This window comes from Zootoca vivipara, chromosome 3 (assembly GCF_965207765.1).
Source record: "Zootoca vivipara chromosome 3, rZooViv2.hap1.1, whole genome shotgun sequence".
Lineage (NCBI taxonomy): Eukaryota > Metazoa > Chordata > Lepidosauria > Squamata > Lacertidae > Zootoca > Zootoca vivipara.
In genome coordinates this window covers 35,320,676-35,340,147 of record NC_142586.1, presented here as the reverse complement: position 1 = coordinate 35,340,147, position 19,472 = coordinate 35,320,676, and the positions used below count along the sequence as shown (strand labels likewise).

Below are 19,472 nucleotides of genomic sequence, written 5' to 3'. Positions count from 1 at the left end.
TAGAAGGGAAAGTTAGGACTGTATGTGGATATCATGGGTGCTGTATGTTTTCATAGGAAACATGAAAGGAAGAGTGAGATAGCGAGGGAACAACCATGAATGTGAGAGTAGGAAGCTGAGGTGTGTTTGAAGTGTCTGGTAATCTTTATGACTGACTGAGCCTCCGTGTCCTGCCTGATTAACTACAAATGTGCCAGCATATACCACACTATGTCCACAGAATTATAACTCTGGACCACCCTAACATACAAATAATGGAGGATGGAGACAATAGAAAACATTCTACAGAATTTCCAGCAATAAAGGAGAAGCGAGCTATACTGAAGAAGAACCAAGATCCAAATTTGGATGAGTGGAAAGACAATGAAACCATTTGTCTAATTTCAGTGATAACCAAGGGTTAAATTTGAACTCAAGATGAATGTTGGCCCCCATGAATGATATGAGGCACCCAACACATTGTGTCGAATTCCTCGCAAGTCAACATTCAACTCCCTGCTTCTGCTTCTAAACTGGATCATTCTGAGGTCTACGATAGCCAGGGTGTGGGTCTGTGTGCATGTAATCTTTTGATTAAAATAAGGTTTAAAAAACCTGCAAGATAATTTTCGAAATACTTATTTGTTAACACAAGTGAAAAGTTAAATTCTGGCAATCTAGCACAAGTAAAAAGTTAAATTCTGGCAATCTAGCACAAGTAAATGGGTAGATACTGCCCCTGCTATAAAATACCTAGGTAAGCGAGACATTGTCCCCATCCCGAATTCCACCACGGGTGAGAGACAGTTAACACAGCTGTCAATATCCTCAAAGTTGGCAGCTTCTAGTTCTGAATGGTCAGAGCAGAATGTATAGCTACGCTATGCTCTGTATCACTGAAGAATGAAAGGAATCATTGGGACATACAGTACACAATTTGACTAGTAGATATGGTTGGCATAGGAAGGCACAGCACCTCAAATAGATGCAACTTACTGCATTATAGAAATGTGTGATCTTTCTATATCTGCAATAACATCTTTGTCCTCATGGAATTAAAATGGTTCAACAACATTAACCACCCTAGGCCATGGTAACGTTTGCAACAGAATCAAAATTTACTTTTGCAAGTGCTAAGTCACAAGAACAAAGCTCTTACTAAATGAAGCAACATTCCAGTTTTGTCTTTAAAAAAAAATGCTACTCACCATATTTGCACTGTGAACATAAAATCAATTATTTTTAATGAGACTCCACTACTGGTTAGAATAATGCTTTGCTTCTCATTTGATTACTATCAGACTATTTCCCACCTCGTAGTCCAGACAATATAAAGCTCGTAGTTCTAGACAGTATAAAGCACATTTCAACACCAGCAAAAAAAATGTTTTAAAATGCACAGATTCACACTCTTAAAGTGGCAAACATACCTTTCTTGATCTGACAAATACTGACTATCCATATCTCTGGACCTGCGGTCAACTGGGCTTCGGGAGGCATCATGGTGTCTAGTTGGAGAACGTGATCTTCTCATTTGATGAATTTCATCTAAACTCCTGGAAATGTTCATAGAAGCACACATGTGTTTTTTCTTATCACTGTTTAATCAAGGTTTCCCAGACATTTAACAGGAATGGTCAAGGTTGATGAATTGGAAGCAAGTCCTCCCCGCCCCAACACCAATGGAGGAATACCCAAAAAGCGATGCAAAAAATCCACATTGCCAGAAAGAACTGTGAGAGGGAAATCATATCTTTGCCTGATTTTGAGCATAGAAAGAACCATGAGCAGGAAATTATATTCCTGCCTGGTTAGCAATTTTCATTCTCTACTGTGTTCTATGGCGTTAAGAAAATAACCGAGCTGCTGTTTCTGGACAGCCTAATCATCTGTATCAAGAAACTATAAATCCCCTTCAGTTACTATACCAAAAGAACTATACAAAGCCTCATTTTATGCTATGGTTAGCCTTATATGCCAGGTATTACAGGCAATAACAATGTATTTCTTCCTGTTCCTGTGGGAACCAGCCCGTTAGAATACATTTATTTCCTTTTTATTCTGTGCTTCCCCCCAAGAGTTCAGGAGGTGTTTATTCTTCCTGCCCCACCAAGTCACCCAGTTTACTTTCCACAATCCTGTGGCACAGGTTAGGCTGACAGACAGGGAATGATGCAAGGCAATCCAAAGAACTTTGACAGCTAAGTGGGAATTCTCAGTCTCAGTCTAAGTCCAACACTCTATCCACTACATCAAACTGGCCTCTGTGGATGCATGCATAAAAACATCAACACCCATACACCATGTTCATGGTGGCTGGTGTATGCCCTTGCTTTTCATAGTGACACAGACTATCTGCCTGCAGTGTTTGTGACTTATGAGTAAACAAGGTGGGAGACAAGGAGGAGAAAGGATGGAAGTTGTGACAACTGACTTCTTAAAGATGTTTTTTAGGAAAGGTGAGAGGGGGAAATTCAAGCCTATATCTTGCAAATACTAAGCTGTCACTTAAGAGTAATTAGTAGTAATTAATAGTTAATATTAATACAGAGCTTAGTGAGCTATACAAAATATCCCCTTGTGTAGTCATTTCTTTGATTTGTGATACAGGATTGCTTCACAGTGGTCTGGAGAAACCTGTCGTGTTTGGAAACCTAGTATTAGGTACGCTACAACACAAATCCAGCTAAATGTGATGGTTTGTGTGGATTTTCTTTTAGTTGCTAGAAGACTATAGATGCTCACACTGATTTATATTATAAAAAAGAGAGTAGTCTACAATATCAAATAGCTTTTGCCCTAAAAGAAACTGATAGGCAGCAGAACTTCCTGTTTATTTTTTTTATCTGATTTATAATCTATTGTTGTCTCTCTCTTTAGCTCCCAAATATGCTGGTAAAGATCAGAGTCCAGTTCTCTTCTGTCACCCACACCCCTTTCCTTTAAGGATTTGTCTTCCATAATATCCAACTTCACTGGAATATTGCCAAGTTATTTCCTACTTCCTTTTGTTTTGACATGCTCTCCCTCCTCTTCTGTACAAGGGATAGTCAACATTGTGTCTTTCAAATGTTGTTGGACTATAACTTCCATAATCCCTGACCAATGGTCATGCCAACTATAGTTTATAAGAGTCTGGAGGGCACCAGGTTGCCTCCCTCTGCCACCTGTCAAACTATTCCCTCTCATTTTCACCAGGGTATGAAAACATACCTAAACATCTCCCCTCCTCAGCAGCTCACTTCTTTCCATTCTTCCTTATCCATTTTATTTTCAAAACTACAAGGCAGAGCACAGGGTCTTCTTTGTCTGGCTACCCTAGAGATCTCCTTTGTTCCATGAAAATGGGGAAAATATCATTGGTCGCTTAAACTGAAATGCCCATTTATCTCTTAATATAGTCATCTTTTTAGACTAAAGAGCTGCTTTTCTTTCTGTTATGCTTTCACATTCACCACAAACTCACTAAGGAAAACTCAACACTTAGTACTTCCTTAAGACAGCTGCACAATTAAGCAAGGAGCCTCTGCATGACAGACACATGGCTCATCCTAGAGGCAGTTGTCGTAGTGTGGAAGTAGCCATGCAAGGGTTTCATGTGCTGCTGCCCAAGGAAAACATCACCTTCACATATCTTTAATCACAATGGAGACAATCCGGCCAAAGTTAAGCCCTTTTTAAAGTTATCTCGATTTGAGTGGGAGAGTCTTAAGCACAAAACTCTCCCGACTATAATAAATGGAACTAAAAAGTGCTCGGCTTTGGCTGGAGTCTGCCCAATGTGGGTTGATGATGAAAGCAGCTATATTTTGAAGCCTACCTCTGTAATGGCACATTTGGTAAACGAGAACGGGTCCTGCCCTGATCGTCACCACGGTGAGGAGATACAGATCGTGAACGATGATGGGTTGTTCTTTGCTGTTCTGGCACAGTTAACGTTGTAGATTTACTTTCTCTAGTGCTAGACCTATAGCCTACTGGTAGAAGTGCAACAAAATGAAGTTAGTTCAGGTCAGAAATGGCAAGTGTTCATATCTGGACTAGTCTTTTCAGGAAAACATCTCTTTATTGATTACAAGATTTTCAGAGTTGTGCAACTTGTGAAAATCCTGAAATGTCATGCAATCAGGGCTAACAATTAGCATTATATTTAAATGTAATGTGAATATGGGGGGAAAGGTACAGACATACAAACAGGAGAATTTACGTGCAAGACTGCAAAATTCCCAAAGGTGAGAAAGTGAATAGGAGCAGAAATAATACCTACAAAGTATTATTTGCCACAAGTGTCACTTTTTCAGCTCTTCAGTCTTTTTAAATGAAATCTATGCATCTGTGGCTGCAATACTGAAACAAACCGATTTATTCAATTCATCCAGTCTATGGAATTGCTTATGAGTAAATTGTTTTAGAATTGAAGCCTCTGCTTCAGTTTCATTTAAATTATCTGCTGACATGAGTATGGTAAACAAGTCATTTGACCCAACGTTGCTTCATATAAAATGATCCACAGAACTTGCTTTACATTCAAGGAAACATAAAGATGTCACTACTAATTATTGTTAGCCAGAGGCCCAACACCACAGGACGAAGCTGGATAGGCAAAAAGAACCAAGTCTAAGAGAAAGGTACCCATATGCCATCAAGTTAAAAAAAATATTTTTATTAGCTAAGAGCCGAAGGCAAACACAGATTATACTTTCTATTTAGGTAGTAAAACCCACCCATAGTTTAATACTGAAAGTAACATTTTGTCTTCCTGGGGGGGGGGGCACCCACCCACCGCTGAACTGCACAGAAAACCCTCTTCTTCCAGAAGATGAAAGGGGCCCCATTCAATAGTCAACTTTACCAAGAGAAAAAAGGCCAGTTATTTTAAATCAGGGATTAGCAATATGGCGCCCTCCAGGTGTTATTTAACTATGACTCCCATCAGCCCCTCGCAGCTTGACCAAAAGGCAGTGATGATGGGTGTTAGAGGTTAGCGGTATCTGGGGGGGGGTCCCCCACATGGACTACCCCTGTATTAAATGAAGTGCCTCAGACCAAGTTGATAGCATGACAAGAAAGCAGCAGCTCAAGCTCCTTAAATCAGCCCCCTTTAGTTAGAAGAAAAGCTACATGAAGGATCTGTAGGGGACTTCAGATTTGAGGCAGGAAACAAAGGAGATTACAGGGAACCATTCTGAAGATGTCTACATCCAAAGCATATGGCATGCACCTCTCTTGTAATTTTTGTGTGACAGCAGCTATGTGGAATGGAAGATGCAGTGTGTTGTGTGTAGAAAACTTGCAGAGAATGACCAGGGCGGGAGGGACATCCTCCCAAAGTTTCAATTACTCTGACATTAATTGAACCGCATTCTTATCTTGGAGACAACCAAGGATTCACACACATACATAGAAAACCTAAGTACAGAAAAAGGAAACTGTACATTTCTTTCATTAAAAGTCACTATTAAACTCCCTAGGGGCACTGGTACTCAGTCAGTAAAATATTAAACAACACTCAAATTTTTCAGGTCCCGCTGTTGAAGCTAATGGGGTAATTTATGCAGTTGTGCTCAAGTACTGTTCTAGAAAAATGGCCAAAAATGGCCTAAGTTACTATTTTTGTCATCCTTCTTGAATCACTAGTTAAAGAGAACTTCACTGCCATCTTTAATGTGATTAGCAACTCTTGTAAGTAATATTAAAATGAGTTTGTAGTCACAGGCAAACTACATCATACTTGACTTGTCATGTTCAAAAAAGTATATATTAGTCAAGATTAAATTGGCCACAATACTAGAAAACCATAGTAAAGATGGAAGGCTTTTGAAAATTAGTACTGCAGCTGATCACCAAAATATTTTAACAATTCAAGCTGCTTTTCTTGTTCAGGCAGGTGATTGGCAGCAGGAGAAATATTCTCAGAATGTGCAGCACTGTTGAGCAATTTTTAGCTTTGTCTCTGTGTAACAACTGAGAGTCTCCCTCTATGCACACATTTTGGATAATGATAACTTTTGAGTGCTTATGAGAATTATAAAAGATATAGCCATGCTTCATGCACTTAATATACAGTCATGCATTTTCTATATATTCCATGGTGAACCTGTCTAAGATACAAGCAAGAGCAAATGCATCAATGGACAATATGTTTCAGCTAGACATTTTAATTACATTTTTTCTTATGCACAGAAAAATAGCTTCAAAGAGCAGCCTCTACCCTTGGAATATCCACAATTTTATTAGCTGTACGAAGAGAAATATCAAGATTGCCATGCCACTGTTGCTTTTTATTATTGTTTGTCTGATTGATTTTTTGCTGGGTTTTATTGTGTTTTAAACTGCTGTAAGGAACCATGAGTACTGTAAAATGCAGTAGAAAGGCAGGATATAAATATTTCTTATTAATGCATAATACATAGATGCAATTAATACACAATACAGGTTTTTTTTTTAAAAAAGGTTCACCATGGAATAAAGAATCAAACTACTTTCTAGAAAACATAATCTCCCAATTCATCGTCTTTGAAAACTCTAGAAAAACCAAACTGGAAGGGGGAAGGGAGAAGCAAAAGCAAAGGATGTAGGACCATGCTCTTCACCCACGCACCTGAAGGAACTACTCCAATACCATCATCAACATCATAATCTGAGATGTCACTATCACTGATTCGCTGAGATCCTGTGCAACAGTAAGGCAAATAGATACCTGTATACTTGGTTCTTTTGTAAAGGGCAGAAATAAGTTTAAGTAAAGATTCTTGTCATTATGGAGAGTCAAATATGGGATGCATTCATATTTTAAAACAAGGTTAGATTATATATATATATATATTAAAAAAAAACTATTGTAAAATGGCTCAGAAAGGAGACATAGTACCTGGGTAATGGCACCAGTCCCAAATATACTTACTGCAAGTTCTGTTGAAATAGAAAAATTGTGCCAGCCTGGATGAGTAGGCTGACATTAACTACAGCAGTGCAAACAGTAACTTGCATAGCTGTGGAAAAGTTAAATTAAATGCCTGCCACGAGGGACAGAACTTGACAGCTCTGCCTCACATACCAGTGCAACATTGTCTTACTAAAATGATCCATAAAGTTGTGGGTTCATATTATCCAGCAATGGTCACCATATTGTGTCAGAGGCTGTTAATAACATGCTGGAACAGGCCCATCTCGTTGAGCATCCCTTTCTCACAGTGGCCAACCAGATGCCCACAGGAAGCCTGCAAGCAGGGACCAATCACAAAAAGCACTCCGCTCTTGTAGTTTCCAGCAACTTGTATGTAAGCCCGCCTTCCCCTGGTTCATGTGACTGGTAGGGGCCTCTCATAACCCATACCCAACCTACATTCCATGCCTGAAATCAAGTGTTTCTAGCTGATAAAGAACCATGTAGGGCTTGAAAGTTCAGCTTTTCATGGACTTCTTTTCTTGAACTCTGTTGAGTTCCCCACTCCCATTAAATGTACACATTTTCTGAGCTAGTGAAGGTCCTGAAAGTTGTTTAAAAGTCAAAGGAACCCGGACCTTTTGTTGGACTTTAAAACTTAGTACGTACAGAGTTTCAAATACATTGCCACAAATGCAGTAGCTAGAGCTATATATTGAATATTAGTGCCAACAGCCGAGAATCAAATGTCCTAATCTTCCAGTGACATTTACAGGACCCCACTTGGTGAATACAGTGAAATTGCTTTAGAAATAAATTGGACTGAAGATGACCGCCACCAAGTTGGCATAAGTTTAGTGAAGTAATATGGAAACGGTAAAGCTCACGGAGGGAGTGTATGCTGCTCAGTGCTGTTGTTTATCAATGCTTGGATCCTAAGGTAAGAGAACTTTTGCTGTGGGTGGAAAGTTTCTTCCCCTCACCTTGTAGCACCTGTGAACATCCAAAAAGACACTCCGGAGAAGCCTTTTTCTACCTTGTATCTCCAGATGTTGTTGGACTATAACTCCCATCATCCCTAGCTAGCAGAACCAGTGGTCAGGGATGATGGGAGTTGTAGTCCAACAATATCTGGAGACACAAGGTTGCTCTAGAGGGTCTCCCCCAGCAGCCCCCTGTACACGTCCCACATAGTTCAGGAGAGGCTTCTGGTTGGTCACAAAACGGGATCAGTGAATCTGTTAATTGGTTTCTCTCAGTTTCTTGCTTTTTCATTCTTAAGATAAGGACTTGTGATCACGAGTCGGTGACCATGTGTGAGTTGGATGCACTTAATGCCTGCAGATGCATTTTTGTACACGTTTCTTGGCTGGAAAACTTTACTGCAAAATTCAGAGAAGAGCAAATTTCAAAGCACAGTGATGTTTCGGTTTGCATAAAATCACAGAATCATAGAATGGTAGAGTCTGAAGGTATCCCAAAAGTAATCTAGTCCAACCCCCAGTAATGCTGGAATCTCAGCTAAAGCACAGTTTCAGAAAGTGGTAATAAGGTAGATTCGTCTTTAAATGTGAACTGAACTCAATTTCTTCCCCATCCCTTAATGCAGATGGCTGCAGCGGTGACAAAACCTTTCTTCTGTGAACGTCCTAAACTTATCTTAGGATCCAAGCTGAAATTTTCACACCCATTCTTATTCAAGTAAAACTCCAGAACCTTTTAAAGAAGGCAGCTGCTTACATGTTCTAACACGTGTTAGTACGCCTTTGTTATCATAACAAACTAGCCGAAAAGAAAAAGGAGTCGTGGACCTACTTTGTAATTTTTTGCTAGAGCTTTCTCCACCATGGGCATGTCTCCTTGGCATGAAAGGTGATGGCTGAGGCAGAGGTAGTGAGGATTCATCATGCGTCTGCAGCGTATACCAATGTGGTTCATCATCTAAAAGTGCTGTCTCCAGCTCTATAAGGATCTATGGGGAAAGGTAGCAAGCTTCATCAACAGAAAACAAAATGCTCTGGAGATCCTGTCACATGTCTAAAATAGAAGTAGTTTGCAGTGCCAACGTATGTGCATTCACCTCCCCAAGAAAGTCGCTTTCTTCTTCTTGCACTCTGGGCTGATCCCAGACCGTGATCTCCAACATCCGTTCTCTAAAATCTCTACGGTGCACGTGGGAATAGAGAAAAGTTTGGTTCCATTTTGGTTCTAAGCTTTTCTTTACCGTTTTGGTCCTCCTCTTACTCTTATCACTGAAACAAACAAACAAAAAACAAAATGTTGTTGTAAATCACAATGCAGAAAGCAAGGCCTCTGACTCACTCCCTACGACTACCATATTTATTATGCTGGTGGCCTTGTTTCTCAGCCACAGAGCAGTGCTGCCAGGCCAAGAACACTCAGCAGTCAAAAGGGCTGAAAGGGGACATTTAGGTTGTCCAGCAACTATAAACATAGGAAGCTGCCTTATAATGAGTCTGACCACTGGTTTATCTAGCTCAGCCTTGTATACATTGACTGGCAGCTTCTCTCCAGATCATCAGACAGGGTTCTCCCCCAACCCTACCTGGAAATACCAAGGATTGGATCTGGGGCCTTCTGTAATCAAAGTAGATGCTGGACCACTGAGTTTCAGCCCCTAGGCGAGTGGAAGGACTAAGGGGCAGGCAAATGAACCAAGCCATTATGAGAGTTATCCATTACCCCAAGTCCATTTAGTGAATGAATTATCAGTAACACAAGCCACGGGTTGAGTGTTTGGTACAAAAGTTGCACTCAAAATAAAAGACCAAGGATTGGACAAAAATACTTTTACTGTATTTTGTATCTATCTATCATCTATCTATCTATCTATCTATCTATCTATCTATCTATCTATCATCTATCTATCTATCTATCTATCTATCTATCTATCTATCTATCTACACACACACACACACACACACACACACACACACACACACACACACATTTAATGGGGAAGGGACAGATAAATGGAAAAAATCAGCTCTACCAATAAGGTTGAAGAGGAGAAGGGGGAGGATAACATTGGAAGAGAAGATGTGGTATGGTGAATATTCTTTTCTTGGGCCAGGATAACTTTCCATCGCGGAAAGTTTCTTTTCCTACAAATCCCTTCCATCGAAAAGGATTCTGACTGCTTCCCCAATAAAAGATACAGTGGTACCTCAGGTTACAAACGCTTCAGGTTACAAACTCCGCTAACCTAGAAATAGTACCTCAGGTTAAGAACTTTGCTTCAGGGCGAGACCAGAAATCGTGCTCCGGTGGCAGCAGGATGCCCCATTAGCTAAAGTGGTGTTTCAGGTTAAGAACAGTTTCAGGTTAAGAATGGAACTGCGGAACGAATTAAGTTCTTAACCAGAAGTACCACTGTACAGTTCATGGTATTAACCCTTATTCAAAGATGGTCCTTAGAACAGTCATGAGACTGGAGTAAATTACTCTAAATATAGGGCCATTCATAGATGGATTTTTCATTGCTCTTTTAGAAAAGCATATAAACATATAGCAATATATTATTTCAAACTATTTTTTTCAGTAGAGCATGTTTTTTATTTAAAAAGCTACCTTCTGTCCGGAAGGAAATACATTTTTACATAAGGATTTCTCGGGCGTCCATCTATTCTGGGTGGCAGGTCTGTTGCTTGAAGAACATTCACTATTAACTGATGCCCGACTTTATCATACCAAAGCTTTACCTAAAATATTATAAAATAATTGCAACTTGTCAGTCCAGAAAATGCATTCATTTGGATTCGTATCCAATCAGATCCTTAAGACTTGAGCTGGGGTAAAAATATGCTCATTTTAAAATGGCAAAAGTAAAATACAGTATTGTAAATTTAAATATCCACTCCTCCCTTAAGCCTAGCCACAATATACTTGATTAATTAGTAAGATATTGGGAATGATCCACTGAAACTGATGGTCAGGAGATTCGGGACAGACAAAAGTATTTCTTTCCATAGCATTTAATTAATTTATGGAATTCAATACCAAAGGAAACTAGTGGCGGTCACAAGCTTAGATGCCTTAAAGAGGGTTAGACATAGAGGATGAGCCTGTTAATGGTGCATAGTAATGATGGCTATATCCCTGGACAGTTTACAGGGCAGGTATGATATAAAACACAGTAATTAAGATCAACGAAAAGCTAAAACAGACAGCAGTCTCCCCCCTTGTAACAGGTGCAGTATAGAGAGTTTGCAGATTTAAAAGACAATTGAAAAGCATGTGTGAACATCTGGGTAGGCTTGTCTATACAATAAGGTTTTTACCCAGCGTGGAATAGAGTACATTGAAAGGGCCTGCTTGATATCAATAGGCAGCGAGTTTCAATTCTTACAAAAGCGGAACAGGTATTATGTGGCATCTGTTGTAATGCAAATTCTGCCAGCCTAAGCGGTTGATTGAAGCGCAAGACCTCTAAAGAGGATAAAATGAGGAGATCTTTCAGGTAACCTGGATGCCACTGACCAGTAGCTGCTGAGGAGCAACAACAGGAGAGGGCAGTGGTCTTCAGCCTCTACTTGCCAGCTGCCCAAAGGCATCTGCTTGACCGATGTGGGAAACAGGATGTCAAACTTAAACAGACCTTTTGTTTGATCCTGGAGAACTCTTATTATATTCTTATTAATGCATGTTCATCGCTTGATGGCTGTTATATCAAGGGATGACTTGCATGTGAAAATATGCTATGCCAGACCAGTACATTTTGCTGCCTGAAATGACCCCCCCACCCATTACTAGGGCCAAAGTCTTGCTGCACCAGTTCTTGCCTTCATCTACCCTCCTACAGCTTGCTGCATTGTAGAACCAGCCCTGCTATACGTGGAGGTTTTTTCATTGAGTCAGTTCACACATCTGACATCAAAGCAATCAAATGTGGAGAAATCAAGAAGACAGGAGGTAATGTGGAAGTTGTACGTGTGGTGTTATAACTGGGATAGCCTATGCATGCATCCAAGTCACCACTGGATGATCTAGTGATGAACATTCATACAAAAGCATTGCTTCCAAAATGTCAATAAAAACATTTTCTGCATACAATTTAGGCTGCACAGACGTCAAAAAAAAAAACCACAAAAAGGAAAGGCTGAAATTTTCACTGACATTTTCCTCCTAATCTGCTCAGTTTTGTAACCTATACCTGAACAAAAACAGCAAACGAAATGTGCTGCTGGTGAACGCCATTTTGTACTTACAGAGAGCTGCCCAGGCAGGACCTGTGGAGCATCTTTTAGGGCTCCAGGACTAGTAGGGGAAATAACAGAAATTGACGGCCGTTCCATTTTTTGAGATTCAAATGAACTAGAACCTGTAAGGATTGTTGGGGGGGGGGGGAGAGAATGTGAGGGGGAAGAGACAGCAGTTTAATGCAAGATACACCAAAAACAATTTCATTATTGCTGCTACTTTTAACATGTAGCATTGCACACACTGAACCAACTACTCTGAGATGCCAATACCAATGGGTTGACTATTCATCAACATGAGAAAGAAGATTCTCTTTCGAAATAAATGAGGGGAGGGTGACAAAAGAGTCTTCGCCAAAATAACAACAGCAATGATGGTGATGATAAAAGAAACAAAGTACCTTCCCTTTGTAGCCCATTTTCCATAGCTGCACATGTATTTATTTTCAAATAGTTATAGAAAGGAAAATGACAGAAAAAAGAGGAGCAGGAAAGGGAAGAAGAATAAACATTTGAAAATTCTGATAAATGTCATTAAATATTGGATTTTCAACAAAACATTTGATTTTGAGCAGATGCAAAAACAAAATAAGAAAACTGACAGCCTTTCCACTTGGTCAGTCAAGTAATAATCCCGAGGCTATTTTCAATGTCAATATTCCATCCAATATCAAGGAGACAGATAATCTCGCTATGGGGGAGAATATACTCGGGACAGTATAGTAATAAAAAAAAAGACATTCTTTGCTAAAATTTGGAGAGTGATATAGGTGTCAAAGATTTTATCTTAACTTTAAAATAAAAGGTTTGCAAAATGTAAGTTGTCTTGGGGGTCATTTTTTGGCCAAAATTTGACTCATAAATAAATAAGATGTGGGAACGGAGTACTATTGTCACCATTTGTTAATCAGAAATAAAGTTGGTAGTGGAATGCTAGAGATGTTCAGAGAATAATAGCACTAAGAGTGATATTCAACTAAGTTGTACTCTGAGTAAACTTATTGAAATTGATGGGCTGAGAACTAACATTGGCTATCACCCTAAAATTCACATTCATGTGGCACATGCAGGAAAAATGGATTACGACCTCTTATGGGCCTGTTATGATTGTGCAACTATATACCACACAACAGATGTTGAATGTTCTTCAGTTTTTGCAACTGAAACACAACCTGGAGTGAAAGTTAATAGACATTTGCAATTCAGGGAAATGATGACACAGGAAGACCCTAAGTTACATTTTCTCACGGAAAAACTTTTTCCCTCAAAGCTTCATTTTTATGTGGAGTTTCACCACACCACAGGAGAAACAATCTAGCTAGTTTCTTGTCTAAACTGGAAGTGAATTCAAACAATCTGTTCAGGTGATGACATTTGAGTGTTCTCACCATTGAAAGTGTAGGCATATCAGCATCAACATTTTGTGGACTGAACCCAGTGGTATCAAAAATCAAAAGTCGTTCAAGACAAAGATTGCACTAACAGACTGCATAATGCTGCATAAATTCTTCTAAATAATTTTCTGTCAATCTAAGCATAAGCAAGAACAAAGAAAATACTCACTAGATTCTAGTGGAGGATGAGAAGTCTCAGGAATCCTTGGAATGTCACTAAAATAGGTATAGAAAAATTAGAAAAACCTGAACAGCTTCTCTACAAAACAAACACATGGGCTAATTTTAGAGGGAGGTAATGACTTAATTTTCAACAATAATTTCCCTCAGATTTTCACTCATGCCCCTGAAAAATCCCACACTTACAGGTCTTTGAAACATCTTTGTTAGATATATTGTTGTTTTTACTTTAACTTTTCTCTCATAGTGCTATGCCAAAACCTATCCTCTGTTTTGGCAAAAGAGGCTTCATCTTCCTTCTCCATTCCCAGGATGCTTTACAATGTCTTTCAATTTTCTTTAGAATTCTGATGGCACAGGGCTGAGCTTACTTAATTATTGTGAGGGAGACGAGGGCACTGTGTGTGTTTCTTTCCATTGCACATTTCTCTAGTAGTCTGCAGCCTCCCTGGGTGCCTGTATTTCCTGATCTGAGAAAGCCCTACAGGGAGTGATGCTTTATGACACCATCATCTAGGCTTTAGCTAAAGTGTGGGAAGCCAGGGAGTTTGCCAAGCCCCTGGGAATGGAGCACTTGCTGATTTTGTTTCAGCAAAAAAATCCATTTAAAAAAAAACCCTCCCTGAACTGATTTCTTTAAAAGTGAAAAGATCACATTTAACAACAAAAACAACAATCTATCAGGAGGAGTGTATGCAGTCTCTCCACATTCCCATACTTACAGGAAAGCCCACCTGAGAGTTTCTTGAGTTACAGACACCTAGGAAGGCTGAAAATTCCAGCACCAGAGTGATGATTTGTAGAATGAAAGAAAGGACATTCGCAGAAGATTTTGGCCACCTCAAAAGTAAGGTAAGTATAACAAAATCCCACACCCCATTCATGAAACTCTTCCCTCCTCCTTCCTAATTTCCTTTTTTTTCCATTAGTAAAGCTGGGATTTACAATAGAACTTGATGATCCTAAGGGACTTATCACTAATGTACATTTGGTTTTGACAATGATTACAACACAGGCAGCAACTTCAATATGAACACACTATCAGGTTACTATTGCAGTTGGATGTTCCACAATATTTGTAAAATCACACAACAAAGGGAAATATGTTGGAGAACAGAACGTTGACAGCTATCTACAGCTAGTGATTCTGACTTTCCCCCTTTTTGAAAATGACACAGATTGTGTAACTCACTAGAAGTTTTTATACACGCGTCTCAAGGAGTTTGCTGAATGAAGCCTATGAAAAAAACTAACAATAACAAAGGGGGGGGCAAAGAAAATATGGAAAAGGTAAAAAATAATAATAAATGCATATACACATGGAAATACAATACACGTGGAAACTGATATATAATACAATACACATGGAAACTGATATATCCCTAAATAGGGCTGCAATTCTAAACACAGTTACCTGGGAGTAAGCACCCTTGAACTCAGTAGGATTTACTTCTGAATGGACATTGTACAGCAGATGTGGAGAACATTTAGCCCTCTAGATGTTGCTGAATTATAACTCCTGTCAGCCTCAGGAAGCCTAACCAATGGTAAGTGATGATGGAAGTTGTAGTTAGCAACATCTGGAGGGCCAAAGGTTTCCCACCTCTGATGTATAGGATCATGTTACAGATTTGTATACATTAGCCACTGAAACAGCAAAACATGCTTCCTATTAGTGGCTCTCAGTCCGAAAAGATTTTGTTTGCCCTTGAGCAGTTTTGATTGTTTATCACAATAATTTTTACCTTCATCCACATATTTTAGTTTTACATTTGGGTGGGGATTTGCCATAATTTTATGCTGGGGATTCACCAGAATCTATAAAGTCCCCTGGCAGCATGAGATTTGCTAGACCTTGCCAGGGGTCTTAGGCATAGCATGTGTGAATGTTATCCAGATATGGTGCATAGGGACTTGTTCAATAGCTTTAAGCTGCATGATATGGGCAAGCCACTTTCTGCACACAGGCCTTGAATACTCTCACACATAAACAAAGAAGCATTGTGGGTTGCTCAGAATCCAGGAAACTGTTGTCTGTGCCACAGTAATGCCACAGAAACCCACTTTTATATAAATAAACATGACACGTAAATAAATGTAACATGTATGAAGAAATTAACCCAAAGTAGTGTGGTAAACGTTTTTTTGTTTTTGTTTTGCCTTGTCTGGCCTCGTGGCTGCAATATTTGTGTGATTACACAGCTTTAGCAAAATATGAAGGAGAATGTTGTAACACCTGTGGAAACTGTGTCCAATAATCATTTTAAAAAATCCCTCCCCCTATCCCTCCCCCTTATATTTATAGTTTTAGCTACAACTCTTAAAACGCCGCAGATCCCTGCACAATGTGGTTTTCTCAAGAGGTCAATCCACTTAACAGTGTTTGCACCCCTTCAGGCCTTTTTCGTTTTATTTATTCTTAAAATAACTATGTGCATATATTATGGCAACAATAGCCCTCTTCCGGCATTCCTAATGTAGGGGAAAGTAGACATCCGGTGAGGATAAGCATGCAAGCTTTGTTCCCCTTCTGTCACTAATCTCATCACCTTCCAGCTTGTGAAAGGAGACAAGCTGCAAAATGAAGCCTTTTGCATTCATGGAAAATCAGGATTCTAACATGAGTGTTGGGGGGTGGGAGTTCATGAATACAAAAGGCTCCTCTGGCAGACATTTGCCTTCCACAAATTAAAAGGAGATTGAAATGGTGGCATGGGTTGGGGGAGCCCTCCAAATTAACCCATCTCCTTTACTTTCTCCTGCGAAATGTCTGAAAAGTGTATGTCTGTGTGTGTGTGAGAGAGAGAGAGAGAAAATTGAGAGGGGAAATGTGTGTGTGTGTGTGTGTGTGTGTGTGTGTGTGTGTGTGTGTGCATAGACAGTCACACAGAGAAACGCTTACATAGTTATGACAGGTGTGGGGGGGGGGGCAAGATTCCACATGTAACACTGTGCATTTACAAAACGAATGATTTGAACCTTACCCAATAGGCCTTGAAACAATAATTTCAACTTGAGGTTCTGATTTTGATTCTAAAATAATGTTGTAAACTTCTTCGTTTGTAGCTCCAGGAAGCGGTTTGCCATTCCATTCTAGAACTTCATCACCTTAAATGTAAACACAAGGGAGGTTTCCTCCTGCCTTTCATATCACTTTCAAGCACACACAAATACCTCCACCCCCAAAAAAGTTTTCTTTTCCAGGCTTACAGATGGCCAGTTTATTGAATATTCATCCTAATAAGTTTGCAGAAAGCTTGTGTAGAAGTTATACAGTGCCTGCTCTTTATTTAGCATCCATTCTGATTTGTTTATGCACAGGTTATACATCTGAAGGCAGCCCTGTTTACGGAAGTTTTTAATGACTGATATTTTAATGTATTTTTAATCTTTTGTTGGAAGCCGCCCAGAATGGCTAGGGAAATCCAGCCAGATGGGTGGGGTATTATTATTATTATTATTATTATTATTATTATTATTATTATTATTATTATTGTACAACACCCACTATTGAGCATTCATCCTGTTTAGTAGCAATAAGGTTATATGACTTTCCATCAATTGAACATTATCTCATTTTTTCTAGTGCATTTTCTCATCACTTTCCCTATCATAAAATGTCTGGCTCTTTATTAAGTGGGTTTATTGTGCCAGAGCACTTTAATCCATTTCAATTGTGCAAAACTAAATTTGCTACAGAATCCATCTTCTGTGTAACGTATGTTAGTGACCTCTTCATATGCTGGCCAGACAGGAGATTCCTGCATTGCAGGGGGTTGTATAAAATGACCCTTGGGGTCTTTTCTGACTCTACACTTCCATGATTCTATGAGAAGCACCTTCCTGGCCAATGCATGTAGACAGAAGTAAGCTCCTCCAAGTGGCCAGTCAAACACCAACACTATCTTAAGGGGTTTCAATGTTCAAAGAGGCTGCTCAAAGAGCCCTGGCTCTTTTTCATGCCAAACAGACTGCTGTTTGGCGATCCTCATGTCAAAGCTTAGTTTAGTTCATTTTGTACACAGTGTACTCTGCTAACACCCTGAATACAAAAACAATCGCAGAATCACAGAAATGTAGAGTTGGAAGGGACCTTGAGGATCACCTAGTCCAACTTCTTGCAGTGCAGGAATCTTTCACCCAACATGGTGCTCAAACCCTGAGATTAAGAGTCTCATGTGCTACCAACTGAGCTATCTATATGGAAATAAAATCCACAGATCCCAAAAAATTGCAAAGCCCCCAATTTTCATCACTTCCCATCATTTTCTTTAAGGAGTCCTTTACTGCACCGAAGACGATTTCCTTCTGTATTCTGAAGTTTCTGTCCGCCTAACACAGAATGGGGAGCCCAGGCACTAGCATACCTCCGCCCCCCCCCAAGGCAGATCTGCAGATGCAGAAGTACTGCATGTATCCATTTATTTTCAGACTCCCATGTTCACTTAAGCAGAGGGTGTCAAGTGTGCAATCTAAAGGTGCTTCTTTTCATGGGGATCATTGCACTCAACTGGGTGGATTCATTTAGGGCCCATTTTTGTTCAAGTAAGCAATTTGATAATAATGTCAACATTAAATATTTAAATGGTATTTTAAAAATTAAGCCTGTTATTAAATATTTAATGCATATATAAGGAAGTCCTTCCAATTCTATATATGAATATAATGCTTTTTTATTTTCACCATATATAAATAGCTGCTTCTAAGGGCAAGCTGCACATTATTACAGACAGTAAAGATAGTGATTATCAATATATTGCTACCATCACATTAGACTGAAATGTTTTATTGCAAACTTTAATTTGGGATAGGGAACTTCACATCTGGAGATGAAATGCAGCACTCTAGGCCTCTCTTGTTTTTACATGAGTAGAATGTGTCATTTTATTTAAAATGCATCTCTGGGTTATTTGTGGGACTTGCCTGGTGTTTTTCATAGAATCATAGAGTTGGAAGAGACCACAAGGGCCATCCAGTGCAACCCCCTGCCAAGAATGTGTGCTTTTATTTAAAATGCATCTCTGGGTTATTTGTGGGGCATAGGAATTCATTTTTCCCTGCTGAAAAAGTTTGCTGACCCCTGGCCTAGATGAAGGCTGGGGAGTGGTGTGTGTTGCCTGTAGATGTAAGAACCTCTGACTTTTGCATGACTGGAAGGTAGCCCACTGTACATAGTACATAAGGGTCAAATCTGTGGCTCTGCCTGCTTTGGCCTCTGCCCCCACCCAGCTCTGGCCCCCAGAAGGTTTATGGGGAAATGTAGTCCTGAAAAAGTTCTGCGTTCCTGCTGTAAATGCAGCACAAAACACAACAGCAGTGCTATTTTCACAACATCAAAATAATAATAATTCAGTGGCTGAGTTACCTGCTCTTAGATGTCCCACCACATCAGCCAAGCTACCTTTCTTTACTTTGGTAATGAAGGCACCAAGTCGTCCTAAATCAGTCATTTTTCCTCCTACAACCTGAGTGGGTGGGGAAAAAGAGTCAGTTTTCAGAATACAGTGAATTACATTTTAAGGAATGCAATGAAAAATTATTTAATGCAATAGACAGCTGCAAGTTACCTATCACGACTTGCTGACCAGAATGTTTACACACAGGCCACACAAGTTCAAAGTTAAAATAGTCCTTGCTGAAGTGATATTTTATGTAAGGTTCAGAGGCCTTATACATGCAAAACTATATTTCTAAAAGCTCTCATATTCATATTAATACTTAAACAGGTTCTAGGTCAAAACATGTATTATGAACGTTAGGAAAGCCTGCTGGACCAGGCCAATGGCTCATGCTAGTCCATCATCCTGTTCTCAC

The 19,472-nt window shown here is 39.5% G+C and overlaps 1 protein-coding gene across 50 annotated transcripts in view; it reads right to left on the bottom strand.

The window, feature by feature from the left end:
• The window catches only part of RIMS1 (regulating synaptic membrane exocytosis 1), a 235,258-nt gene that overhangs the window by 90,319 nt on the left and 125,467 nt on the right, over positions 1–19,472 (bottom strand). For 31 of the 50 annotated variants that reach the window (XR_015948904.1, XM_088665888.1, XM_088665849.1 and 28 more), the window contains 10 exons: positions 19,024–19,123; positions 16,643–16,766; positions 13,648–13,694; positions 12,094–12,206; positions 10,457–10,587; positions 8,946–9,117; positions 8,681–8,837; positions 6,581–6,652; positions 3,800–3,956; positions 1,410–1,535 (listed from right to left, as the gene is read on the bottom strand). Coding sequence is in view for 49 of the 50 variants with exons in the window: in XM_088665888.1 (XP_088522014.1) it covers positions 1,410–1,535; positions 3,800–3,956; positions 6,581–6,652; positions 8,681–8,837; positions 8,946–9,117; positions 10,457–10,587; positions 12,094–12,206; positions 13,648–13,694; positions 16,643–16,766; positions 19,024–19,123 (1,199 nt within the window). In the remaining variant the exon portion in view is untranslated. The remainder of the gene's footprint in view (positions 1–1,409; positions 1,536–3,799; positions 3,957–6,580; positions 6,653–8,680; positions 8,838–8,945; positions 9,118–10,456; positions 10,588–12,093; positions 12,207–13,647; positions 13,695–16,642; positions 16,767–19,023; positions 19,124–19,472) is intronic. The other 19 variants (XM_088665850.1, XM_088665865.1, XM_088665856.1 and 16 more) reach the window with 2 other exon arrangements.